This window comes from Palaemon carinicauda, chromosome 15 (genome assembly GCF_036898095.1).
Source record: "Palaemon carinicauda isolate YSFRI2023 chromosome 15, ASM3689809v2, whole genome shotgun sequence".
NCBI classification, from domain to species: Eukaryota; Metazoa; Arthropoda; class Malacostraca; order Decapoda; family Palaemonidae; genus Palaemon; species Palaemon carinicauda.
In genome coordinates this window covers 42,285,124-42,308,542 of record NC_090739.1, presented here as the reverse complement: position 1 = coordinate 42,308,542, position 23,419 = coordinate 42,285,124, and the positions used below count along the sequence as shown (strand labels likewise).

Here is a 23,419-nt window from a genome sequence, read left to right as displayed (position 1 = left end):
CTAGATAATAGGGTTCAAAGTTCAAACTAGTGTTTTAGGCTGTAAATGCCGAACAATCTGAACAAACGAACGTGTTTTAGCATAGTTATATTCAATTGTGTTGGTAGAAATAGATTTATGAATATTGTGCTGCGGTAAACTAGAACCAGAAAACTTATAAATCCATAGTATTCATGACCAGAAATGAATAAAACAAGATATGCAGTTGAAAAAATTAAAGTATCATATAATTCCCCCAATCTTAATTACAACAGAAAAAGAATTACCACAATCCTTGAGTTCTTGACAATTTGGTACCATACGCTGTTCGTTAGTCACCATAATTATAGGAATTACAAACACAAATATAACTTCAGACGTATTTATCCATGGTAACTGAGCACTGTCAGATTTGACTTATCAAAACAACAATCTTCGTCTTGAACTTTTCATTCAAGAGCCAAGGACACAATAACAGCTCCGAATACCGAACTAGAAAGAACAATTGGGGAAATTGTGAGATTACAATGTAAAATTAGGGAATTGGGCATTAAATTCGGCTGTAAATAATCCTGGTCTTTAAAGCAGAGTAAATACCAGCGTTTAATTATTAAAAAGAGATATCATTATTATGGAAATGTTATAATATGGAAGAATAAGCAAGCATGTCGCTGATCTTTACAGCATTTGATTCATGCTTACATTATGAGCTAATATTTCACGGTATTTTATATAAGATAATCTACAGCCGACCATTTGAAGAGGAAAATATGCTGACTAAAACCCAGATGGTTAATCTAAAACAATATTTTAAAACATTTATAAGATTTTATCACAAAGAATCAACATCAGCCAGGACAAGTACTAAAGTATTTTGTGTGACAGTAATAACTGTAAAAATAGAAATATGGCTACACTTTGGCTAGTAAATTAAGCATTCTTGACTGTGTGTTTAAATTTAGATATTGGAAGCATTTTTCCTTTTTTTTTTTTGTAGATAATAGTTGACAGTTTTCTTATACAAATTTCACACAATTTCTACATTCGATTAGAATATTAACCAATTTCTTGTGCTGTAAAGTAATCCACGCCCCCCCCCCCCCCCCAAAAAAAAAATCGTTTCCCCATTCATTCATGAGTGAGCATACTCTTTAAGGGCAATTACTAACATCCCACGTGATGCTTGCCTTAAAGAGACATCGTATAAACTGTTACAGTTTAGGTTAAAAAACACAATCTATGTTCGATTCTTTGTTTGATGGACAGCAACGGAAGCCTAATTAAGGTGCTAATGGCCCTATCATACTAAGATAATTTCATTATCAACTATTGTTGGTGAGATAATGCAGTTACGGTGTGGTACGCTGTTTACAAAGCAATTACATAACCTAGGGAATACAGCTAAAACAATTATGCACTATTATGTGAAGGCACTGTAGCCTACTTGTGAGGGTTGATGCACTTCTGATAACCCTTACCTAGGTAGCTTATGTTTAGTAGCTGATGCTATGGAATTTTCAGTAAGTGTTCATTGTTGATTCAGAAAATCAAGGATGAACGTGACACTGACTGTTTGCTCATTCTTTCATCTCTTGGACCAACCCTAGTAGTCGCAAAAGCATAATACCGAGTCTGTTCCATATTATTGTAAATAGATAGATAAAAATGAAATAATAAAACAGGCAGAAATTTATATCAAATTTCCCTTCAGTCATTCTAGAGTTCAGTGGTTTTCATAAGAAATAAAATGACGGCATTCTATAAGAGACTCCATGAAATTATTAAAAAGACATAAACTGGAAATGCCACATCTTTACATTACAATTTTATTAATACAAATACGTTATCTGTAAGTTAGGAGCCAGGGCTATTCTTCATCCCAACTAAAATCGGTTATATCAAGACAGGCTGATGATGATCCACCATCATGTTTGTGGAACCCCAGAAAAACCTTAAATTATAAAAACAGTTTTAACGAAATCCATCGCGTGAATCTAACTCGTTCGCCAACAACAATCAGCCACTTGAGCAGAGGAACCTTCCCACCATATATCTGGCGTCTCATTGGCTGATTCTTCCTCAGTTTTGATTGTAAGTTTTATACCTGCAATCCTATTTGTATGAATGAATTTAACTGGGTAGTGGTGAAAATCTATACTTATTGTAGATACATTATGGCTGAAAACTTACAATTTTCATGGGAATACACTTAAAATGAAAGTGTGATTGCTGGAAAAAAAAGCCTGTAACTGATAACATTTGAATGATATTTAAAAGATATAAATAAAAAGAAAATGAATATTCTATTCACGCTGTTTAAATATCATCGTTATACTGTATGTATAAAATTGAATTAAGATAAAAAAAAAACTGTAGCTGGAGCGTTTTGATGAAATGACTTGCTTAAATTTAACTTTCCATATACAGCAGCTCATATATATATATATATATATATATATATATATATATATATATATATATATATATATATATATATATAAACCAGAGGATAAATAGATAAACCCCTCTCAGCTAGAGCGTTTGAACAAAATGCCTTGCGTGAAACTGGCTTCTTTGCCAACAGCAGCCCATAACTCAGAGTAACCCTTTCATCTAATGCATTTTTAGCGGGAAATATCTGGCGTCTCATTGGCTGATTCTTTCTCATCTCTGATTGGTGGTTGTATGTGACGTAATGAATTTAGCTGGGTAGTGGTGAAAAACCTATATTTTGTTCAAGATAAATTATGACTGAAAAATTACAATTTCCTGGAAATAAAATCAAAAGAACTACTAATTTACAGTCAATAGATAATGGATTTTGTTGAAGGATATAAGGTAAATAAGTAAGTCATATTCGAAGGAATACTTGACAGTGTTCTGGCTACGATGTTAGATGTGCATGTGTTTGTCTGTAAAGCTGTAGAAAGCGAAGACAACCACCAATCACAGCTGAGGAAGACATAGCCAATCAGAGGACTGAAATTTACTGCTGAGAGAACTTATGACTTACCGTTTGAGAAACCTATCCAAATTTCCATAAAATCGTATTTAAACGCTCTAGCTATGGGGGGACGGTGCTGAAGATTTATTTTCCTTTTCATGTGAATTAGAGATATACTTATTTCAAAACATAAAGAAACGGTTCCTTATAGAGTGTTTTTATAACACTTTATCAAAGGGAAAATTTTTGATCACCAAAGAATCTATATTGAGAAAACAAGTCTCTGTAACGTCATAGTGAGTAGGATGAATTTTGCAGCTGGTCGAAATGATTGATTAATCTCTTTGCTTGGTCTGTGTGAGATATTGAGTAACACTTGGTAAATGCTGTTATCATATCGAGCTAAAAAGTGAAGGAACTATAAGACTTTAGTTGCTATTTTGTTACGTTTCAAATATAATGTAATTGAACGGATCATTACCAAAATCATTAGTTATCTTTATTAGAAAATATATAGTTATAAGGTTTAATATCAACAGTATATTACATATTTCAGATAAATTACGACTTAAAATCTAACTTTTATGGAAACAAACTCAAAACATATTTAGTAATAAAATAAGATCCTTTTCATCTTTATGTGAATTTGATACGTTTGCCAACAGCAACCCATAAATGAGAAGGACCATTTCCCTTGGTGCATTTATTGCGGGTGGATTCGTTCCCTGTAGTGATTTCATGCAATAGTATGTTATGAATAAATTCAACTGTGTGGTGGTGAAAATACTTATACCTATATTTCAGATAAATCATGGCCTAGAAATCTACAAATTTTATGAAAACAAACTCAAAACAATTATTTGGCAATAAAACGGATCGTAAATATCATTGTTGTGTGTATAAGATAGAATGATGAATAATGATGAAAAACCAACCCACTGTTAACGAAATTATCGTGTGAACTTGATTCGTTTGCCAACAGCAGTCCATTACTGTCTATATGACAGGGAACGCTCTCACCTAATGCGATTCCTTGGAGGGAAATATATGGCGTCTCATTGGCTGATTTGTCCGCTGCCGTGATTGGTGATTTTAGGTGATGTTATGTAATCTCGTATTTTATGAATGAATTTAACTGGGTGGAGGTAAAATACCTATTCTCATTGCAGATAGATAAACACTTAAATATTAAAATTTATATGAAAACAAGCTCATAATATTATTTATTTAGTTATGTATTAGATAATGGATCTTGTTGAGATGCAAAAGCTAAATAAACGCGTCCTTTTTGAAGGAATAATCAAATGAGTTCTGGCTACGATGTTAAAGGTGTATGTGTGAATTTGTAAATAAAGGCAAAAACCAATCACAGCTGAGAAGACACAGCCAATCAGAGGACTGGAATATCCCGCCAATAGAGAGTTCCTATGATTTATGAGTTGCTGGTCGAAAAAGCTGCCCGAATTTCTGTAATATCAGTCCCTTCCTAGACGTTTTAATAACATATTTTATCAAAAAGATATATTCTGATTAACACATAATTATTTATATTCACAAAAATACGTTTTTGTGACGTCATAAGGAGTAGGATGAACTTTAGAGGTTAGAGCTTGTCAAAATGACTGATTCATTGTTTGATGGTTTGAGTGAGGTATTGAGCAATAAATACATGGCTAATATTCGATATTCGTATAAATACATTTGTTTTATTGATCTCATATAGTCAACGAACTACAGTACATGACTGCAATTCGTATTTTGTTACATTTCAAGTGTAATATAAATTATTCGAAGGAATAATTGACTGTTTTGATTCCGACGTTAGATATGTGTCTGTAGCTATAGTAAACAAATGCAACGACCAATAACAGCCGAGGAAGTTATAGCCAATCAGAGGACTAGAGTGTACCGCCATTAGGGAGTTCTGGGCTTGTATAAAAACTTACCGCAATTTCGGTAAAATTACATTTAAAAGTCTAGGTGGAGCTGAAGATTTTTTTTTTTTATTTCTTAATTTTGAGGGAGATATATTTTCTATAACATATGTAGAGACAGTCCCTTATAAGATGTTTTTATAACGTATCCTATCAGAGAAATGAATTCCGATTAACAAATCATTATTTTTGATAAGAATAATAGGTCTTCGGGAGCCCAAGGTCTCCAACAGGGAAAATAGCCCAGTAAGGAAAGGATATTAGGAAATAATAAACTAATAGAGAAATAATGACCAATTAAAATAACATATTTGAAAACAAACAATAACAGTATTAAAATACATTTTCCATACATAAACTATAAAAAGAGACTTGTTCAACAAGAAAACATTCATTGCAAGTTCAACTGACTTGAAGTTCCACTGATTCAACTACCTGATTAGGAAGATCATTCCACAACTTGGTCACATCAGGAATAAAAAGAAACTTGTGGTGACCTGGTGGTAGCGTCCTTGATTGGTGATTGCCAGACTGCGGCTTGAGTCCCGCTCAAACTCGTTAATTTCTTTGGTTGCTGCAACCTCACAATCCTTGTGAGGTAAGGATGGAGTGTTCGGGAGAGCCAATAGGTCCATCTGCTGAGTCACCAGCAGCCATTGCCTGGCCCTCCTTAATCCTAGCTTCGGTGGAGAGGGGCGTTTGGGCATTGATCATATGTAATATGGTCAGTGTCTAGGTCATTGTCCTACTTGATAGGTAATGTCACTGTTCCTTGCCTTATGCCATTCATGAGTGGCCTTTAAAGCCTTTACTGTGTAGTATTTAGCCTCACGATGGAGAAAGCATGACTATTAAAATTAACTGCATACCTCGCGTTACGAACAGGATAGTACTGTCCGGAAAGATCTGAGTGCAAAGGATTGTCAGAAGTATGAAAAATCTTATGCAACATGCATAACAAACTAACTGAACGACTGTGTCAGAGATTAATATCTAGATCAGGAATAAGAAATTTAATAGACCTTAAATTCCTATCTAACAAATTAAAATGAGATTCAGTAGGAGAACAGAAGAACAATACTCGAAACGAGACAGAATGAAAAAAATTAAAACACTTCAGAAAAGATTAATTGCCAAAAATCTTAAAAGACTTTCAAAATAAGCCCATTTTTGTGCAATTGAAGAAGAGACAAACCGAATGTGTTTCTTAAAAGTAAATTTGCTATCAAGAATCACTCCTAAAAAGTAATAGTCATACAGAGTTAAAAAAAAAAAAAAAAAAAAAAAAAAAAAAAAAAAAAAAAAAACATTATCAATGCTGAGATCTGGATGTTGAGGAGGCACTTTCCTCGACCTACTTACCATTATATTATATCAAGCTTAGATAGTGAAGGAACTGCATGCATGATTGTAATTCGCATTTTGTTGCATTTCAAGTAGGCCTCTATAATATCATTATTCAAAGGAATCATAAAATGATGAACATTAAGAATAACAGAATGGGTACATAGAGATTACAAAAGAAGTAGGGGAAGGAAGAGAAGACGATGGATTAACAAACTTGGAAAGTTTGCGGGTATAAACTGCCAGAGAAAGGCCATAAATAGACACAAGTGGAAGGACATGTCTGAGGCCTTTGTTCCGCAGTGGACTAGTAGCGGTGGATGATGATGTATGTATGTATGTATGTATGTATGTATGTATGTATGTAAGTATTGTATATGTTAAGATTATGTTCGGTGTATGTATGCTTATTCTACTTGGACACTAAGGACTAAATGAAAGTCGGAGGTAGGATTTCACATGTTCAAATGATAATTTTTTGGGATGGTACAAATTAGTGTTTTATTTCATCAAGGCAAGAATTATGTATTAATGACAGTTCGTATTAGATAGTAACAGTTTACCTGCGATTAAATTTTTTTGTAGGCGCATAAAATGTGAACACTTTTCTTTTACCTAGGTACTTACTCTGTTGCAAAAATAAATGTAAAATTAAAGAACTTGTACTTGAAATGTTAACTGGTATCCGGAATATTTGATGGTGTAAAAAAAAAAAAAAAAAAAAAGAAGACGGCTTCATAAGCATGCAAATGCAACAATTTTCTTTATTATGAGAATGTGAGTCGATAGCTTCAAAATCACTGAAATATGTTTTATAGATTTTAAGTCATCGTGTTTACGAGAACATAATAAACTATAACAAATAATTATTAAATTTAGAAAAATATTATTTTTCAGCTCTGAAATTAAACAAATACTGTATTTTCTATTATTATTATTATTATTATTATTATTATTATTATTATTATTATTATTATTATTATTATTATTATTATTATTATTATTATTATTATTATTAATACAGAGCAAGTGGTAAGACCACACGCGTGACTAGTGATCTTTCCCCAAAATGGAAAAAAGGAAAATCTCTCAGAGAAAACTGATAATATATAATCGTAAAAAACTAAAATAATAGACGAGTTACTAAATCTAATGACTCAGAAAACGCCAAAATAAAGTGGGAGAAAATAAGATACTGTACTGTATATATAAGTACATCCTCAATAAAGAGAATTTATACTAAAGAGAAGATAAGTCAAGGTGTTATTCAAGAAAAGTGCGGTGGGAGGAACTACCCACTTCATGCTGAAATGTTATCCTGAAATTCGAAAGGTTATTTATTATTATGGCCAACAAGTTATTTTGCGATAGGCCACGTATAGCATGCGTGATAAGTACTTTACAGTACCACGCGATCACCGGCTTCCACTCTCAGAAGTATGGACATTTTGAAAAAGACTGAAGTTCAAGACTGATGTTGAAATGTGTGGGAAATGTGCGGGGAATCATAACACAAAGGTATGTGACGCCCAAGTACTAAAAGAAAAAAAAAAAGAAAAAAAATGCGATCATATATGGTAGATTCAAGAAATTGTAAAGCTTTGGACGTGGAATTGACGAAACTGGCAGAAGATGCGGATCATGAATACTGAGGACGTCGTAAATTCCGGCTATGTAAATATTCAGTCTGTTGGTAATAAAACAATTCAAATGAGAGAATTGGTAAATGAGAAATGTTTCAACATATTAACAATAACTGAAACATGGCTGAATGACTTTCATTTTCTAATAGCCTCGGCAAACAGATCTTGTAGATCCTGTAGGGCGCAGGCTTTCCATGTGTGATATAGGACCAGGAAAACAGTCATTAAAGTAAAGTAAGACTATGGCGCATAAGCCATGTTAAAACCGAAGATCTGCGTTATGGCCACCACGCCCAAGTAAGGAATCTGATAATACCTATAAAAAAAAAAAAAAAAAAAAAAAAAATAGTAGCCTCAAAATAGCGGCACGTACAGTACTTCCATTCAATTAACCAGGAAAGTGTCTAATTAATAGTTACAAACAATTTATATTTGATTGTTCAAAACAAGGGGATATGGATTGTACTTTACTTTATTATTATCGTTGTTTTAGAATTGAAGCTTTTAGTATAAGATCTGATACAACTTCACTTCAGGTAAAATAAAAAACGGAACAAAGAAAATTAAACCATTTGGGCTGTAAAACAAGAAAACCGCTGTGATGAACAGTTGGCATACCAAAATCAATAGAAAAAAATAAAATTTTTAATATAGAACGTGTAAAAATATTTGTTTTTTGGCTGAATATTTTGGAAATGTATGTCCAATGTTTGATAATAAGAAAATTTTGTCTTTTTTTATTCCTCGGTCACAGCGTCTCTCAAAATAGTTTATCCCTAACACGGCATAACTTTAAAACCACAGTTGAATTCGGAAAGTTACGAATGACAATAATTATAGCTTGCTGTGATAATGACCTTCAAATAGTAGAATATAGATGTTATGTACTCTCGGGCTTGCATGACCCTAGAAGCATTTTATCTTCGTAGGAAAATTTTCCTGCGCCTATGATCATATGGATATTGTATTTTTATTTTAAGGTTTAGAGCCAGAGGTAAGGGACAGTATTCGTGAGACGACCTTATATACTGTATAAATGACCAGTACCTAAGCCTTTCTCCTCACAAGGTAGGACAAGACAGGGCCAGGCGATGGCTGCTGATGACTCAGCAGGAAATGAATCATGGCTAACGAAGAGAGGACTACGTCTAATGATTGAAAATTGCGATTTAATTGAATTATTAATGACAACTGTATTCATAACACAAACATTAAAGTAACTGCAAATAACCTGTAAACCACCCTCCTATTGATTTGATTCCTCCCACCTTACAGAGTTTACCTTTAATTTTGTTGTTGATAATATGACAAAAATACACAGATGTATCAGGATACAATCACACAATCACGTTACTCTGAAATTAATGTGGAAGAGGAAAGAGCAAGCAATGTCAAAATCTAATAATTAACGGTAGGGACTGAGGCCAAGATGGCGTGTAGATCAAACAGATAGTGAGCATCACCGGGCATTCTGCGACTAATACACAAGTGATAAAGAAGGGCTGATAAAAAAAAAAAAAAAAAAAAAAACCGTTCTCTGGATTTCAACGGCTTGTGTTTAAAGGTTTAAAGGTCGGTCGCTCATGAATTATAGAGGCTAGGAACAGTGGCCATGCCCTATCGGGACAATGTCCTTGAAACTGACTACATACCCATATGATCAGCGCCTAAGCCCTTTTCCACCCAAGCTAGGACTAGGGAAGGCCAGGCAATGGCTTCTGATGACTCAGCAGATAGACCGATGCTCCCTCAAATCTCCCATCCTCAGCTCACAAGGATGGTGAGGTTGCAACACTACAAGAAACTATCGAGCTTAAGCAGGTCTCGAATCCCAGACCCATAGGCTACTACAACCCATGCATGGTATGGGTTTAAAAATTTTGTGGGGAAAATATCATATTTCCAATTATGCACACCTAATTAAAAGGTCTTCAGTATCATTTATTCTTCTGATTTCTTATAAATCTTAAGGGGCTATCCAAGAGTACAATATCCCATTCTTTTAATTCATCTTTCGACATTTCTACGAACATTAAAGTTATTCATGACTTTATGACAGATTATTTGTAAGGATTTATGAATTTGGGCTATGCTGTAGGACATCGGGGTCTGTGAGGCCACTCATCGCCCAATTGCAACCGGGGGATATATGACCCTGCATTATTTTACAATAATGTAAAATATAAATAGGCTGGGGAGCTAGGAAGAAGAAAAGAAGCGGGAAGGGACATAAAGTAGAAGAACATTAATAAGGTGTAAGGATATTAGACAACGTTTTGTGTGTTCATTTTAATCGAAGAATTAAAATCTGAAAGATAGAGTGAATAAACAATTGCAGCGAAACACCATTTCTTGAATATATCCATGCCTCAGTGGCGGATTAACCATAAGGCAAACTAGGCACATGCCTTAGGGCCACAAAAAAATCCAGGCCATTTCTGGTAGTCCAAAAACATTTTGATTATGACTAAGAGAAAAATGTTACCTGTCAGTTATCGGTAATTAGCCATGTTGTGAAAGGTCTGAAGTTGTTTACAATGTTTTAAGTGCTTTGGCTGTAAAATAATAAAATTCTTAAGTTTCGTAATCATCAGAACAGCAGATATTTCTTTTGACGTTGTTTACATATTCTACATGTATGTCCTTGTCCGTGTGTACTGTTGGTGGCAGAAACTCATAGAGAACCATGAACGGTTATGGCCCATCATGAGTGACTCAGAGTGCTGACAGGTTTATTTCTGCTCAAGTAGTTAATTTTTGCTTCGAATTTTTGTTCGACACATGTTTTTGCCAAACGATTCATCGAAACATTTTGCTCATATTTTTGTTGTAGTAGTGTTCCTCATTGTTCTATTGATATTTTCTCAATTTTCTCACGTTATGTTCCATCATATGTAAATCAGTGAAAAGTTTCTTTCTACCTAGATCTGATCTAGGTAGAAAGAAACTTTTCACTGAATGAATGATCTAATAGATCATTCATTTGGCTTCGAGGTTTTACTTGAGACATGTTTTTGTTAAGTGATTCATGGATACTTTTGCTTATATTTTTGTTACAGAATTGTCCCTCGCTGTTCTATTAACGTTTTCTCATTTGTTTAGACACAGTATATTCAGTTACATATAAAATAAGAGTTTTAAGGATTTTTTTTATTTTTTATTTTTAACGACCAAGAACCAGTTTATCAGTCTGTCTGTGGGCTATGTATGTTGGGTTCACTGTGCTTTAATCATCATTCGCCAGATCTCCTGCTTAGAGGTAAGAACCCGTGTGTTTTCTATTACTTCTTGTGTTTAACTCATTGCCGTGGACAGACGTATGACAATGCTAGTAATATGTCCGGTAAATACATTGGTATGCAGCAAATCCTGAAAAACAAGAACAGTTTGGTGGATTATATTCCATGTGCAGGCCACTCACTAAATCTTGTTGGTCAATCTGCGGTGGATTGCTGTGTTGAAGCTGTTTCATACTTTGGGTTTTTGCAGCGTTTGTACACATTCTTTGTAGCATCTACACGTCGATGGAGGATTCTGCTAATCCACATAGAACAGAAACCTCATTGTCTTATTCCTAAACACCTAACAGAGACCCGATGGTCTGCTAGGGCTGATGCCACTGAGGCTGTATTCCAAGGATATCAGCAGTTCCACAGTGCTCTTGAGGAAATTGCAGCTGATGACAGTCAGAATACGGATACTCGAAATCAGGCAAACGCTTTGGCAAAGCATATGGATACCATAGAAGTATCCTTCATGTGTGAACTTTGGAATGACATTCTGCAGCGCTTCAACCAATGCAGCAAGTTGCTGCAAAGTGCTACCATTGAATTAACAACTGCTATTGGTCTTTTGAAGAATCTGGCTCAATTCATAAGTGATTGCAGAGAGAAATTTGACATTTATGAGCAGAAAGCTTCTGACCGTTGTGGAAACAGCTCTTATAAGTATGAAAGTGCAACACGCCAAATGCCTAAACGCAAGAAGCATGTTAGTGAAGGGAGTGCTGCAGATGCTATGGAAAGTATGACAGGAAAGCAGAAATTTAAAGTTAACACTTTTAATGTCATCATCGATCAACTGAACAGTGCTTTGAAAAAACGCATTGAAGCATATTCAACCATGCAGCAGCGGTTTGGTGTTCTGACTGAGTTTGAATCAATGTCTGATGATGATATTGTAGCTGCAATTGAAAGACTTGTTGGTGTGTATGCAAGTGATCTTTCCTCTGACTTCTATTCAGAATTCTGTCAGTTTATCTGTTGGTATAAGGAACAGACAAAGAAGAAATGTAGCAAAGAAGCGTCAACAGGTATTGCTCAACATATGTTCAAATTAATGCACAAAACTGGAATTTCAACTGCATTTTCAAACACTGAAGTGGCTTTGCAAATTTACATATCACTGATGGCTACTAATTGCTCTGGTGAACGGTCATTTTCCCAGCTTACTCAAATTAAGGATGTAAAGCGATCCACAATGAGTCAGCACCGCCTTGGTGTGTTGGCACATTTGTGCATTGAAAAAGATTTGCTATCCGAAACTGACTTCAGTTCTATGATTGATGAGTTTGCTACTGTCAAAGCAAGAAAAGTGAAAATTTAATGTATACAAAAACACATGTATGTAGTAGTACCTTACCTTAACATATGTAAAATTGATAAGGTTTCGTTTAGAAATAAATATTTACTATAGTTCTCCCAAACGAAAGTGGCAGCTGAGAGCTTATTTTTTCGTATCGAATCTTAAATATTTCGGTCATTTTATCTGGAGAAGCCCTAAAGCAGAGGACTGATTAAGGTCTTAAAGGTGGGGCAGTTCCATCGGTCATTATCCCGGATACAGTTCCCTTTTCGGCTATTTTTCCCCAGGTTGCCAATGGAAAAGAAATTGGAATAGGTTAAAAGTCTCTGAGGCATTTAAAAACAAGGCGCACGTGTCTTTGTTAATTTTACATCTTTATCTGAGTTAGTATGATATACGGCATTATATATATATATATATATATATATATATATATATATATATATATATATATATATTTATTTTATATATATAATATATATATATATATGTATATATGTATGTATATATGTAATATACATTGTATATATATGTATATATATACACATATAAAATATATATATATATATATATATATATATATGTATATATATATATATATATATATATATATATATATATATATATATATATATGTTTTTTTCAAAAAGGTCCATAAAAGAAACACAGGAAATATGAATAAATCACACTATATTTCGGTCAATAAACATCGACCCTCTTCAGGATGTAAAGTAAAAAGGAGGGATACAGTGGAGAGTGACGGTTTATATATAAACCGTCACTCTCCACTGTACTCCTCATTTTTACTTTACATCCTGAAGAGGATCGATGTTTATTGACCGAAATATAGTGTGATTTATTCATATTTCCTGTGTTTCTTTTATGGGGAAAAAAAACATGTTAAACTGTTCGATTACAGTTATAAGTAAGACACACACACACACACACACACATATATATATATATATATATATATATATATATATATATATATATATATATATATATATATATATAGTGTGTGTATATAAATACATGTATATATATATACATATATATGTGTGTTTGTGTGTATGTGTTTAAAAAAATTACAAACAAATCCAGTGTACTGAAAAACTCTGTAGGTAAAAAAAAAAAAAAAAAACAGAAAGAATCAAAAGATTAAGATTTAGAGGTCACCCATTCTCAGAGAAGAACAGGATTAGTCCGACACGCTAAATCAGTTAATACGCAAATGTCAAGCTGGGCAAATTGTTTTCTTGTATCCTCACCGAGGTGTCATGAAGGTACGAAATTATTTGAAACCTATACGAAATATTAAGAAGAACTGTCATTCGACTGCCACTTTCGTTTGGGAGCACTATATTTGATATTTGTTATTATTGTACAATAATATAAATTTTATTATTAGTTCAGGCCATATTTTAAAAAATCTTGAAATTTGCCTTAGGGCCACAAGAGCCTTAATCCGCCACTGCCATGCCTAGTGTACGCGACCCGTCAAAAATGACAACTCAATATTTAGATAGATATGCACACACGCAATTCCCTCTCACCAGGATATGACTACCCCATCTCCCCTTACCCGAAGGACGGGAAGAGCTGCGCGTGACCAGAATGATATACAGTTTATATATATATATATATATATATATATATATATATATATATATATATATATATATATATATATATATATATACACATATATATATTTACAGAGAGAGAGAGAGAGAGAGAGAGAGAGAGAGAGAGAGAGAGAGAGAGAGAGAGAGAGAGAGAGAGAGATTTTGCTATTTAGTATAAAGAGGAGGTAAGGGAAAAGGTACAGCTCAACGAACAATTATTTTATGGTATAAACCATCGTTTCCCAAATAGGGGTAAATTACCCCACTGGGGGTAATTTTGCTTTTGATGGAGGTAATGACAGCTTTCATGTGTTACATGTAATGTCATTTCATGCAAGAAAAATATGAAAGCAAGCAAACTTAAGGATCATCTTATTAGAAAACACCCAACTCTCCTCTCAAAGCCCGTTGACTATTTCCGGTGTCTTGAAGGAGTCCTTAGCGGGCAGCATTTGGATACAATCAATCTAGAAAATGTTACTATAAACAACGAGACCCCACGAAAGTCAGTCTTCAAGTAGTGTGGGTGATAACTTCGGCTCAGAAATTCCACAACATAGGAAAGGATCTAATTAAACTAGCTGCAGTAATCATGGCTAAAATTATGTACGCAAATAACCAGCTGACAGACTGAATTTGGTACCACTATCCAACACCACAAATGAACCGTAAAATGATATTAAGGATCAATTAATATCTCAGGTAAAAAACTGGCATCTTCGCCATTCAGCTGAATGAATTAACTGATGTTGCGCGTGATGCACAATTGATGGTATACATCGGGTATAAAGGAGAAAGGGAAATTGAAGATCTACTTATTTGCAGTCCACCTGAAACGACTACGAAGGGTGTGGATATATTCAGAAAAGTTGATGCATTTTTAATGAACTAAATGTGAAGCCACGTTGGAAAAAGTGCATTAGAGTCACAACAGATGATGCACCATCTATGCTAGGTGTTCACTCACGATATTTGGAGCATACAAAAAAGGAAAATCTTTCAGTTCTTACAACACACTTATTATCCATCGTCAAGCACTGGCTGGCAGTAAAGGTTTTGAAACTTACAGTAATTTGGAGGAGGTGATGTGTGATGTCATGAAAATAGTTAATAACATTAATTCAAGAGATTTAAACTCAAGAATGTTTAGTTTGGGTCTTTGTGTGGGGAGATTGATGATTCTGAACATCACTGTCTGCTGTATTATTCTCCAACCAAATGGCTATACTGACGAAATGTTCTTGAACGAGTATATCAGCTCAAAACTGAGATGGAAATGTTTTTGGACGATAATGGGCACAATTTACAAAGGGAATCTGAGATAAAATTTTGATTTCCGTTCTTTGCCCTGAACACACAACTGCATGGACCAGAAAAAATATTATCTCATTAAATGAAAAAATAAGAGCATTTCGTAGCAAACTGGATTTTTAGGACTCAAAATAGAAAACTGGCGGATTAGCTGGATTTCCTAAGTAAGGAGAGTTTTTGGAAGATACAGATTTCATGCACTTGAGTGATATGGAGAATAAAATGAGTGCGCCTGTCTGAGGATGGAAGAATATTTTTCTAAAATTAACCCACTCAAATATGCTTTAATTCAGAATCCATTCACATGTAACACTGAACATCTGCCAGATGAGCCAAATGGACTCGTAGAAGAAAAAATTTGAAATAAAAGCAAACAACCTGACGCTACTTGAATTTAACTCCATGATATTATCTTCATTTTGAATTAGCCGTAGGAAAGAGTTCCCTCCAGCAAGTTTAAGAGCTGTTAAAATGCTTTTAACATTAGTTCAACTTACATGTGTAAGGCCGGCTTTTCAGCTCTTTTGACCATCCAAAGCAAAGAGAGAAATAGATTGAACCCAGAAAATGACACCAAATGTAACCTTTACAAAATTATCTCTTCGCACTACTGAAGTGATTTCAAACTGAAGGTGTCATTTTTCACACTACATATGTACCCATACAAAACAATCTCCTCGCATTACTGAAATGCTCTCAAACTGAAGGTGGTATTTTTCACACTACACATGTACCCTTACAAAACAATCTCCTCGCATTACTGAAATGCTCTCAAACTGAAGATGGTATTTTCCACACTACACATGTACCCTTACAAAACTATTTCCTCGCATTACTGAAATGCTCTCGAACTGAAGGTGGTATTTTTCACACTACACATGTACCCTTACAAAACTATCTCCTCACATTTCTGAAATGCTCTCAAACTGAAGGTGTCATTTTTCACAATATACATGTACCCTTACAAAACTATTTCCTCGCATTACTGAAATGCTCTTAAATTGAAGGTGGTATTTTTCACACTACACATGTACCCTTACAAAACTATTTCATTGCATTACTGAAATGCTCTCAAACTGAAGGTGGTATTTTCCACACTACACATGTACCCTTACAAAACTATCTCATCACATTTCTGAAATGCTCTCAAACTGAAGGTGTAATTTTTCAAAATATACATGTACCCTTACAAAATTATCTCTTCGCATTACTGAAATGCTCTTAAATTGAAGGTGGTATTTTTCACACTACACATGTACCCTTACAAAACTATCTCCTCACATTTCTTAAATGCTCTCAAACTGAAGGTGTCATTTTTCACAATATACATGTACCCTTACAAAATTATCTCTTCGCATTTCTGAAATGCTCTCAAACAGAAGGTGGTAATTTCCACACTACACATGTACCCTTACAAAACTATCTCCTCACATTTCTGAAATGCTCTCAAACTGAAGGTGTCATTTTTCACAATATACATGTACCCTTACAATATTATCTCTTCGCATTACTGAAATGGTCTCAAACTGAAGGTGGTATTTTCCACACTACACATGTACCGTTACAAAACTATTTCCTCGCATTACTGAAAGTATCTCAAACTGAAGGTGGTATTTTTCACACTACACATGTACCCTTACAAAACTATTTCATCGCATTACTGAAATGCTCTCAAACTGCAGGTGGTATTTTCCACACTACACATGTACCCTTACAAAACTATCTCCTCACATTTCTGAAATGCTCTCAAACTGAAGGTGTCATTTTTCACAATATACATGTACCCTTACAAAATTATCTCTTCGCATTACTGAAATGCTCTCAAACTGAAGGTGGTATTTTTCACAACACACATGTACCCTTACAAAACTATCTCCTCACATTTCTGAAATGCTCTCAAACTGAAGGTGGTATTTTTCACACTACACATGTACCCTTACAAAACTATTTCATCGAATTACTGAAATGCTCTCAAACTGAAGGTAGTATTTTCCACATTACACATGTACCCTTACAAAACTATCTCCTCACATTTCTGAAATGCTCTCAAACTGAAGGTGTCATTTTTCACAATATAAATGTACCCTTACAAAATTATCTCTTCGCATTACTGAAATGCTCTCAAACTGAAGGTGGTATTTTTCACACTACACATGTACCCTTACAAAACTATCTCCTCATATTTCTGAAATGCTCTTAAACTGAAGGTGTCATTTTTCACAATATACATGTACCCTTACAAAATTATCTCTTCGCATTACTGAAATGCTCTCAAACTGAAGGTGGTATTTTTCACACCTCACATCTGCCCTTACAAAACTATTTCATCGCATTACTGAAATGCTCTCAAACTGAAGGTGTAATTTTTCACACTACACATGTACCCTTACAAAACTATCTCCTCGCATTACTGAAATGCTCTCAAACTGAAGGTGTCATTTTTCACAATATACAAGTACCCTTACAAAACTATTTCCTCGCATTACTGAAATGCTCTCAAACTGAAGGTGGTATTTTTCACACTACACATGTACCCTTACAAAACTATCTCCTCACATTTCTGAAATGCTCTCAAACTGAAGGTGTCATTTTTCATAATATACATGTACCCTTACAAAATTATCTCTTCGCATTACTGAAATGCTCTCAAACTGAAGGTGGTATTTTTCACACCTCACATCTGCCCTTAAAAAACTATTTCATCGCATTACTGAAATGCTCTCAAACTGAAGGTGTCATTTTTCACACTACACATGTACCTTTACAAAACTATCTCCTCGCATTACTGAAATGCTCTCAAACTGAAGGTGTTATTTTTCACAATATACATGTACCCATACAAAACTATTTCCTCGCATTACTGAAATGCTCTCAAACTGAAGGTGGTATTTTTCACACTACACATGTACCCTTACAAAACTATCTCCTCAAATTTCTGAAATGCTCTCAAACTGAAGGTGTAATTTTTCACAATATACATGTACCCTTACAAAACTATTTCCTCGCATTACTGAAATGCTCTCAAACTGAAGGTGGTATTTTTCACACTACACCTGTACCCTTACAAAACTATCTCCTCACATTTCTGAAATGCTCTCAAACTGAAGGTGTCATTTTTCACAATATACATGTACCCTTACAAAACTATCTCCTCACATTTCTGATATGCTCTTAAACTGAAGGTGTCATTTTTCACACTACACATGTACCTTTACAAAACTATCTCCTCGCATTACTGAAATGCTCTCAAACTGAAGGTGTCATTTTTCACAATATACAAGTACCCTTACAAAACTATTTCCTCGCATTAGTGAAATGCTCTCAAACTGAAGGTGTAATTTTTCACACTACACATGTACCCTTACAAAACTATCTCCTCACATTTCTGAAATGCTCTCAAACTGAAGGTGTCATTTTTCACAATATACATGTACCCTTACAAAATTATCTCTTCGCATTACTGAAATGCTCTCAAACTGAAGGAGGTATTTTTCACACCTCACATCTGCCCTTAAAAAACTATTTCATCGCATTACTGAAATGCTCTCAAACTGAAGGTGGTATTTTCCACACTACACATGTACCCTTACAAAACTATCTCCTCACATTTCTGAAATGCTCTCAAACTGAAGGTGTCATTTTTCACAATATACATGTACCCTTACAAAACTATCTCCTTGCATTACTGAAAGTATCTCAAACTGAAGGTGGTATTTTTCACACTACACATGTACCCTTACAAAACTATTTCATCGCATTACTGAAATGCTCTCAAACTGAAGGTGGTATTTTCCACACTACACATGTACCCTTACAAAACTATCTCCTCACATTTCTGAAATGCTCTCGAACTGAAGGTGTCATTTTTCACAATATATATGTACCCTTACAAAACTATTTCCTCGCATTACTGAAATGCTCTCAAACTGAAGGTGGTATTTTTCACACTACACATGTACCCTTACAAAACTATCTCCTCACATTTCTGAAATGCTCTCAAACTGAAGGTGTAATTTTTCACAATATACATGTACCCTTACAAAACTATTTCCTCGCATTACTGAAATGCTCTCAAACTGAAGGTGGTATTTTTTCACACTACACATGTACCCTTACAAAACTATTTCATCGCATTACTGAAATGCTCTCAAACTGAAGGTGGTATTTTCCACACTACACATGTACCCTTACAAAACTATCTCCTCACATTTCTGAAATGCTCTCAAACTGAAGGTGTCATTTTTCACAATATACATGTACCCTTACAAAACTATTTCCTCGCATTACTGAAATGCTCTCAAACTGAAGGTGGTATTTTTCACACTACACATGTACCCTTACAAAACTATTTCATCGCATTACTGAAATGCTCTCAAACTGAAGGTGGTATTTTCCACACTACACATGTACCCTTACAAAACTATCTCCTCACATTTCTGAAATGCTCTCAAACTGAAGGTGTCATTTTTCACAATATACATGTACCCTTACAAAATTATCTCTTCGCATTACTGAAATGCTCTCAAACTGAAGGTGGTATTTTTCACACCTCACATCTGCCCTTACAAAACTATTTCCTCGCATTACTGAAATGCTCTCAAACTGAAGGTGGTATTTTTCACACTACACATGTACCCTTACAAAACTATCTCCTCACATTTCTGAAATGCTCTCAAACTGAAGGTGGGATTTTTCACACTACACATGTACCCTTACAAAACTATCTCCTCGCATTACTGAAATGCTCTCAAACTGAAGGTGTCATTTTTCACACTACACATGTGCCATTACAAAGCTATCTCCTCGCAATTCTGAAATGCTCTCAAACTGAAGGTGTCATTTTTCACACCTCACATTTGCCCTTACAAAACTATCTCCTCACATTTCTTAAATGCTCTCAAACTGAAGGTGGGATTTTTCACACTACACATGTTCCCTTACAAAACTATCTCCTCACATTTCTGAAATGCTCTCAAACTGAAGGTGTTATTTTTCACACGACACATGTACCCTTACAAAACTATCTCCTCGTATTACTGAAATACTCTCAAACTGAAGGTGTTATTTTTCAAACTACATATGTACCCTTACAAAACTATCTCCTCGCATTACTGAAATGCTCTTAAACTGAAGGTGTCATTTTTCACACCTCACATTTGCCCTTACAAAACTATATCCTTGCATTACTGAAAGTATCTCAAACTGAAGGTGTCATTTTTCACAATACACATGTGCCCTTACAAAACTGTCTCCTTGCATTACTGAAATGATCTCAAACTGAATGTGTCATTTTTCATAATACACATGTGCCCTTGCAAAACTGTCTCCTTGCATTACTGAAATGATCTCAAATTGAAGGTGTCAGTTTTCACAATACACATGTGTCCTTACAAAACTGTCTCCTCGCATTACTGAAATGATCTCAAACTGAAGGTGTCATTTTTCATAATACACATGTGCCCTTACAAAACTGTCTCCTTGCATCACTGAAATGATCTCAAACTGAAGGTGCTATTTTTCACAATACACATGTGTCCTTACAAAACTGTCTCCTCGCATTACTGAAATGATCTCAAACTGAAGGTGTCATTTTTCACAATATACATGTACCCTTACAAAACTATTTCCTCGCATTACTGAAATGCTCTCAAACTGAAGGTGGTATTTTTCACACTACACATGTACCCTTACAAAACTATCTCCTCACATTTCTGAAATGCTCTCAAACTGAAGGTGTCATTTTTCACAATATACATGTACCCTTACAAAACTATTTCATCGCATTACTTAAATGCTCTCAAACTGAAGGTGGTATTTTTCCACACTACACATGTACCCTTACAAAACTATCTCCTCACATTTCTGAAATGCTCTCAAACTGAAGGTGTCATTTTTCACAATATACATGTACCCTTACAAAACTATTTCCTCGCATTACTAAAATGCTCTCAAACTGAAGGTGGTATTTTTCACACTACACATGTACCCTTACAAAACTATCTCCTCACATTTCTGAAATGCTCTCAAACTGAAGGTGTCATTTTTCACAATATACATATACCCTTACAAAACTATCTCCTCGCATTACTGAAAGTATCTCAAACTGAAGGTGGTATTTTTCACACTACACATGTACCCTTACAAAACTATTTCATCGCATTACTGAAATGCTCTCAAACTGAAGGTGGTATTTTCCACACTACACATGTACCCTTACAAAACTATCTCCTCACATTTCTGAAATGCTCTCAAACTGAAGGTGTCATTTTTCACAATATATATGTACCCTTACAAAACTATTTCCTCGCATTACTGAAATGCTCTCAAACTGAAGGTGGTATTTTTCACACTACACATGTACCCTTACAAAACTATCTCCTCACATTTCTGAAATGCTCTCAAACTGAAGGTGTTATTTTTCACAATATACATGTACCTTTACAAAACTATTTCTTCGCATTACTGAAATGCTCTCAAACTGAAGGTGGTATTTTTCACACTACACATGTACCCTTACAAAACTATTTCATCGCATTACTGAAATGCTCTCAAACTGAAGGTGGTATTTTCCACACTACACATGTACCCTTACAAAACTATCTCCTCACATTTCTGAAATGCTCTCAAACTTAAGGTGTCATTTTTCACAATATACATGTACCCCTTACAAAACTATTTCCTCGCATTACTGAAATGCTCTCAAACTGAAGGTGGTATTTTTCACACTACACATGTACCCTTACAAAACTATTTCATCGCATTACTGAAATGCTCTCAAACTGAAGGTGGTATTTTCCACACTACACATGTACCCTTGCAAAACTATCTCCTCACATTTCTGAAATGCTCTCAAACTGAAGGTATCATTTTTCACAATATACATGTACCCTTACAAAATTATCTCTTCGCATTACTGAAATGCTCTCAAACTGAAGGTGGTATTTTTCACACCTCACATCAGCCCTTACAAAACTATTTCCTCGCATTAATGAAATGCTCTCAAACTGAAGGTGGTATTTTTCACACTACACATGTACTCTTACAAAACTATCTCCTCACATTTCTGAAATGCTCTCAAACTGAAGGTGGGATTTTTCACACTACACATGTACCCTTACAAAACTATCTCCTCGCATTACTGAAATGATCTCAAACTGAAGGTGTCATTTTTCACACTACACATGTGCCATTACAAAGCTTTCTCCTCGCAATTCTGAAATGCTCTCAAACTGAAGGTGTCATTTTTCACAACCTCACATTTGCCCTTACAAAACTATCTCCTCACATTTATGAAATGCTCTCAAACTGAAGGTGGGATTTTTCACACTACACATGTTCCCTTACAAAACTATCTCCTCACATTTCTGAAATGCTCTCAAACTGAAGGTGTTATTTTTCACACGACACATGTACCCTTACAAAACTATCTCCTCGTATTACTGAAATGCTCTCAAACTGAAGGTGTTATTTTTCACACTACATATGTACCCTTACAAAACTATCTCCTCGCATTACTGAAATGCTCTCAAACTGAAGGTGTTATTTTTCACACGACACATGTACCCTTACAAAACTATCACCTCGTATTACTGAAATGCTCTCAAACTGAAGGTGTTATTTTTCACACTACATATGTACCCTTACAAAACTATCTCCTCACATTTCTGAAATGCTCTCAAACTGAAGGTGTTATTTTTCACACGACACATGTACCCTTACAAAACTATCTCCTCGTATTACTGAAATGCTCTCAAACTGAAGGTGTTATTTTTCACACTACATATGTACCCTTACAAAACTATTTCCTCGCATTACTTAAATGCTCTCAAACTGAAGGTGTCATTTTCCACATCTCACATTTGCCCTTACAAAACTATCTCCTCGCATTACTGAAAGTATCTCAAACTGAAGGTGTCATTTTTCACAATACACATGTGCCCTTACAAAACTGTCTCCTTGCATTACTGAAATGATCTCAAACTGAATGTGTCATTTTTCATAATACACATGTGCCCTTACAAAACTGTCTCCTTGCATTACTGAAATGATCTC

General features: G+C 34.7%; 2 protein-coding genes across 2 annotated transcripts in view; one reads left to right on the top strand and one right to left on the bottom strand.

Moving 5' to 3' along the window:
• Nucleotides 1-425, bottom strand: part of LOC137654578 (inversin-like) — a 338,734-nt gene extending 338,309 nt beyond the window's left edge. Inside the window, exon 1 of the mRNA XM_068388325.1 lies at nucleotides 267-425. The gene's annotated coding sequence lies outside the window, so the exon portion shown is untranslated. The remainder of the gene's footprint in view (nucleotides 1-266) is intronic.
• Nucleotides 426-11,180: 10,755 nt separating this feature from the next.
• Nucleotides 11,181-12,449, top strand: LOC137653932 (uncharacterized). The gene has a single exon (XM_068387562.1). The coding sequence runs from the start codon at nucleotides 11,181-11,183 to the stop codon at nucleotides 12,447-12,449; it is 1,269 nt and encodes a 422-aa protein (XP_068243663.1).
• Nucleotides 12,450-23,419: the final 10,970 nt, after the last annotated feature.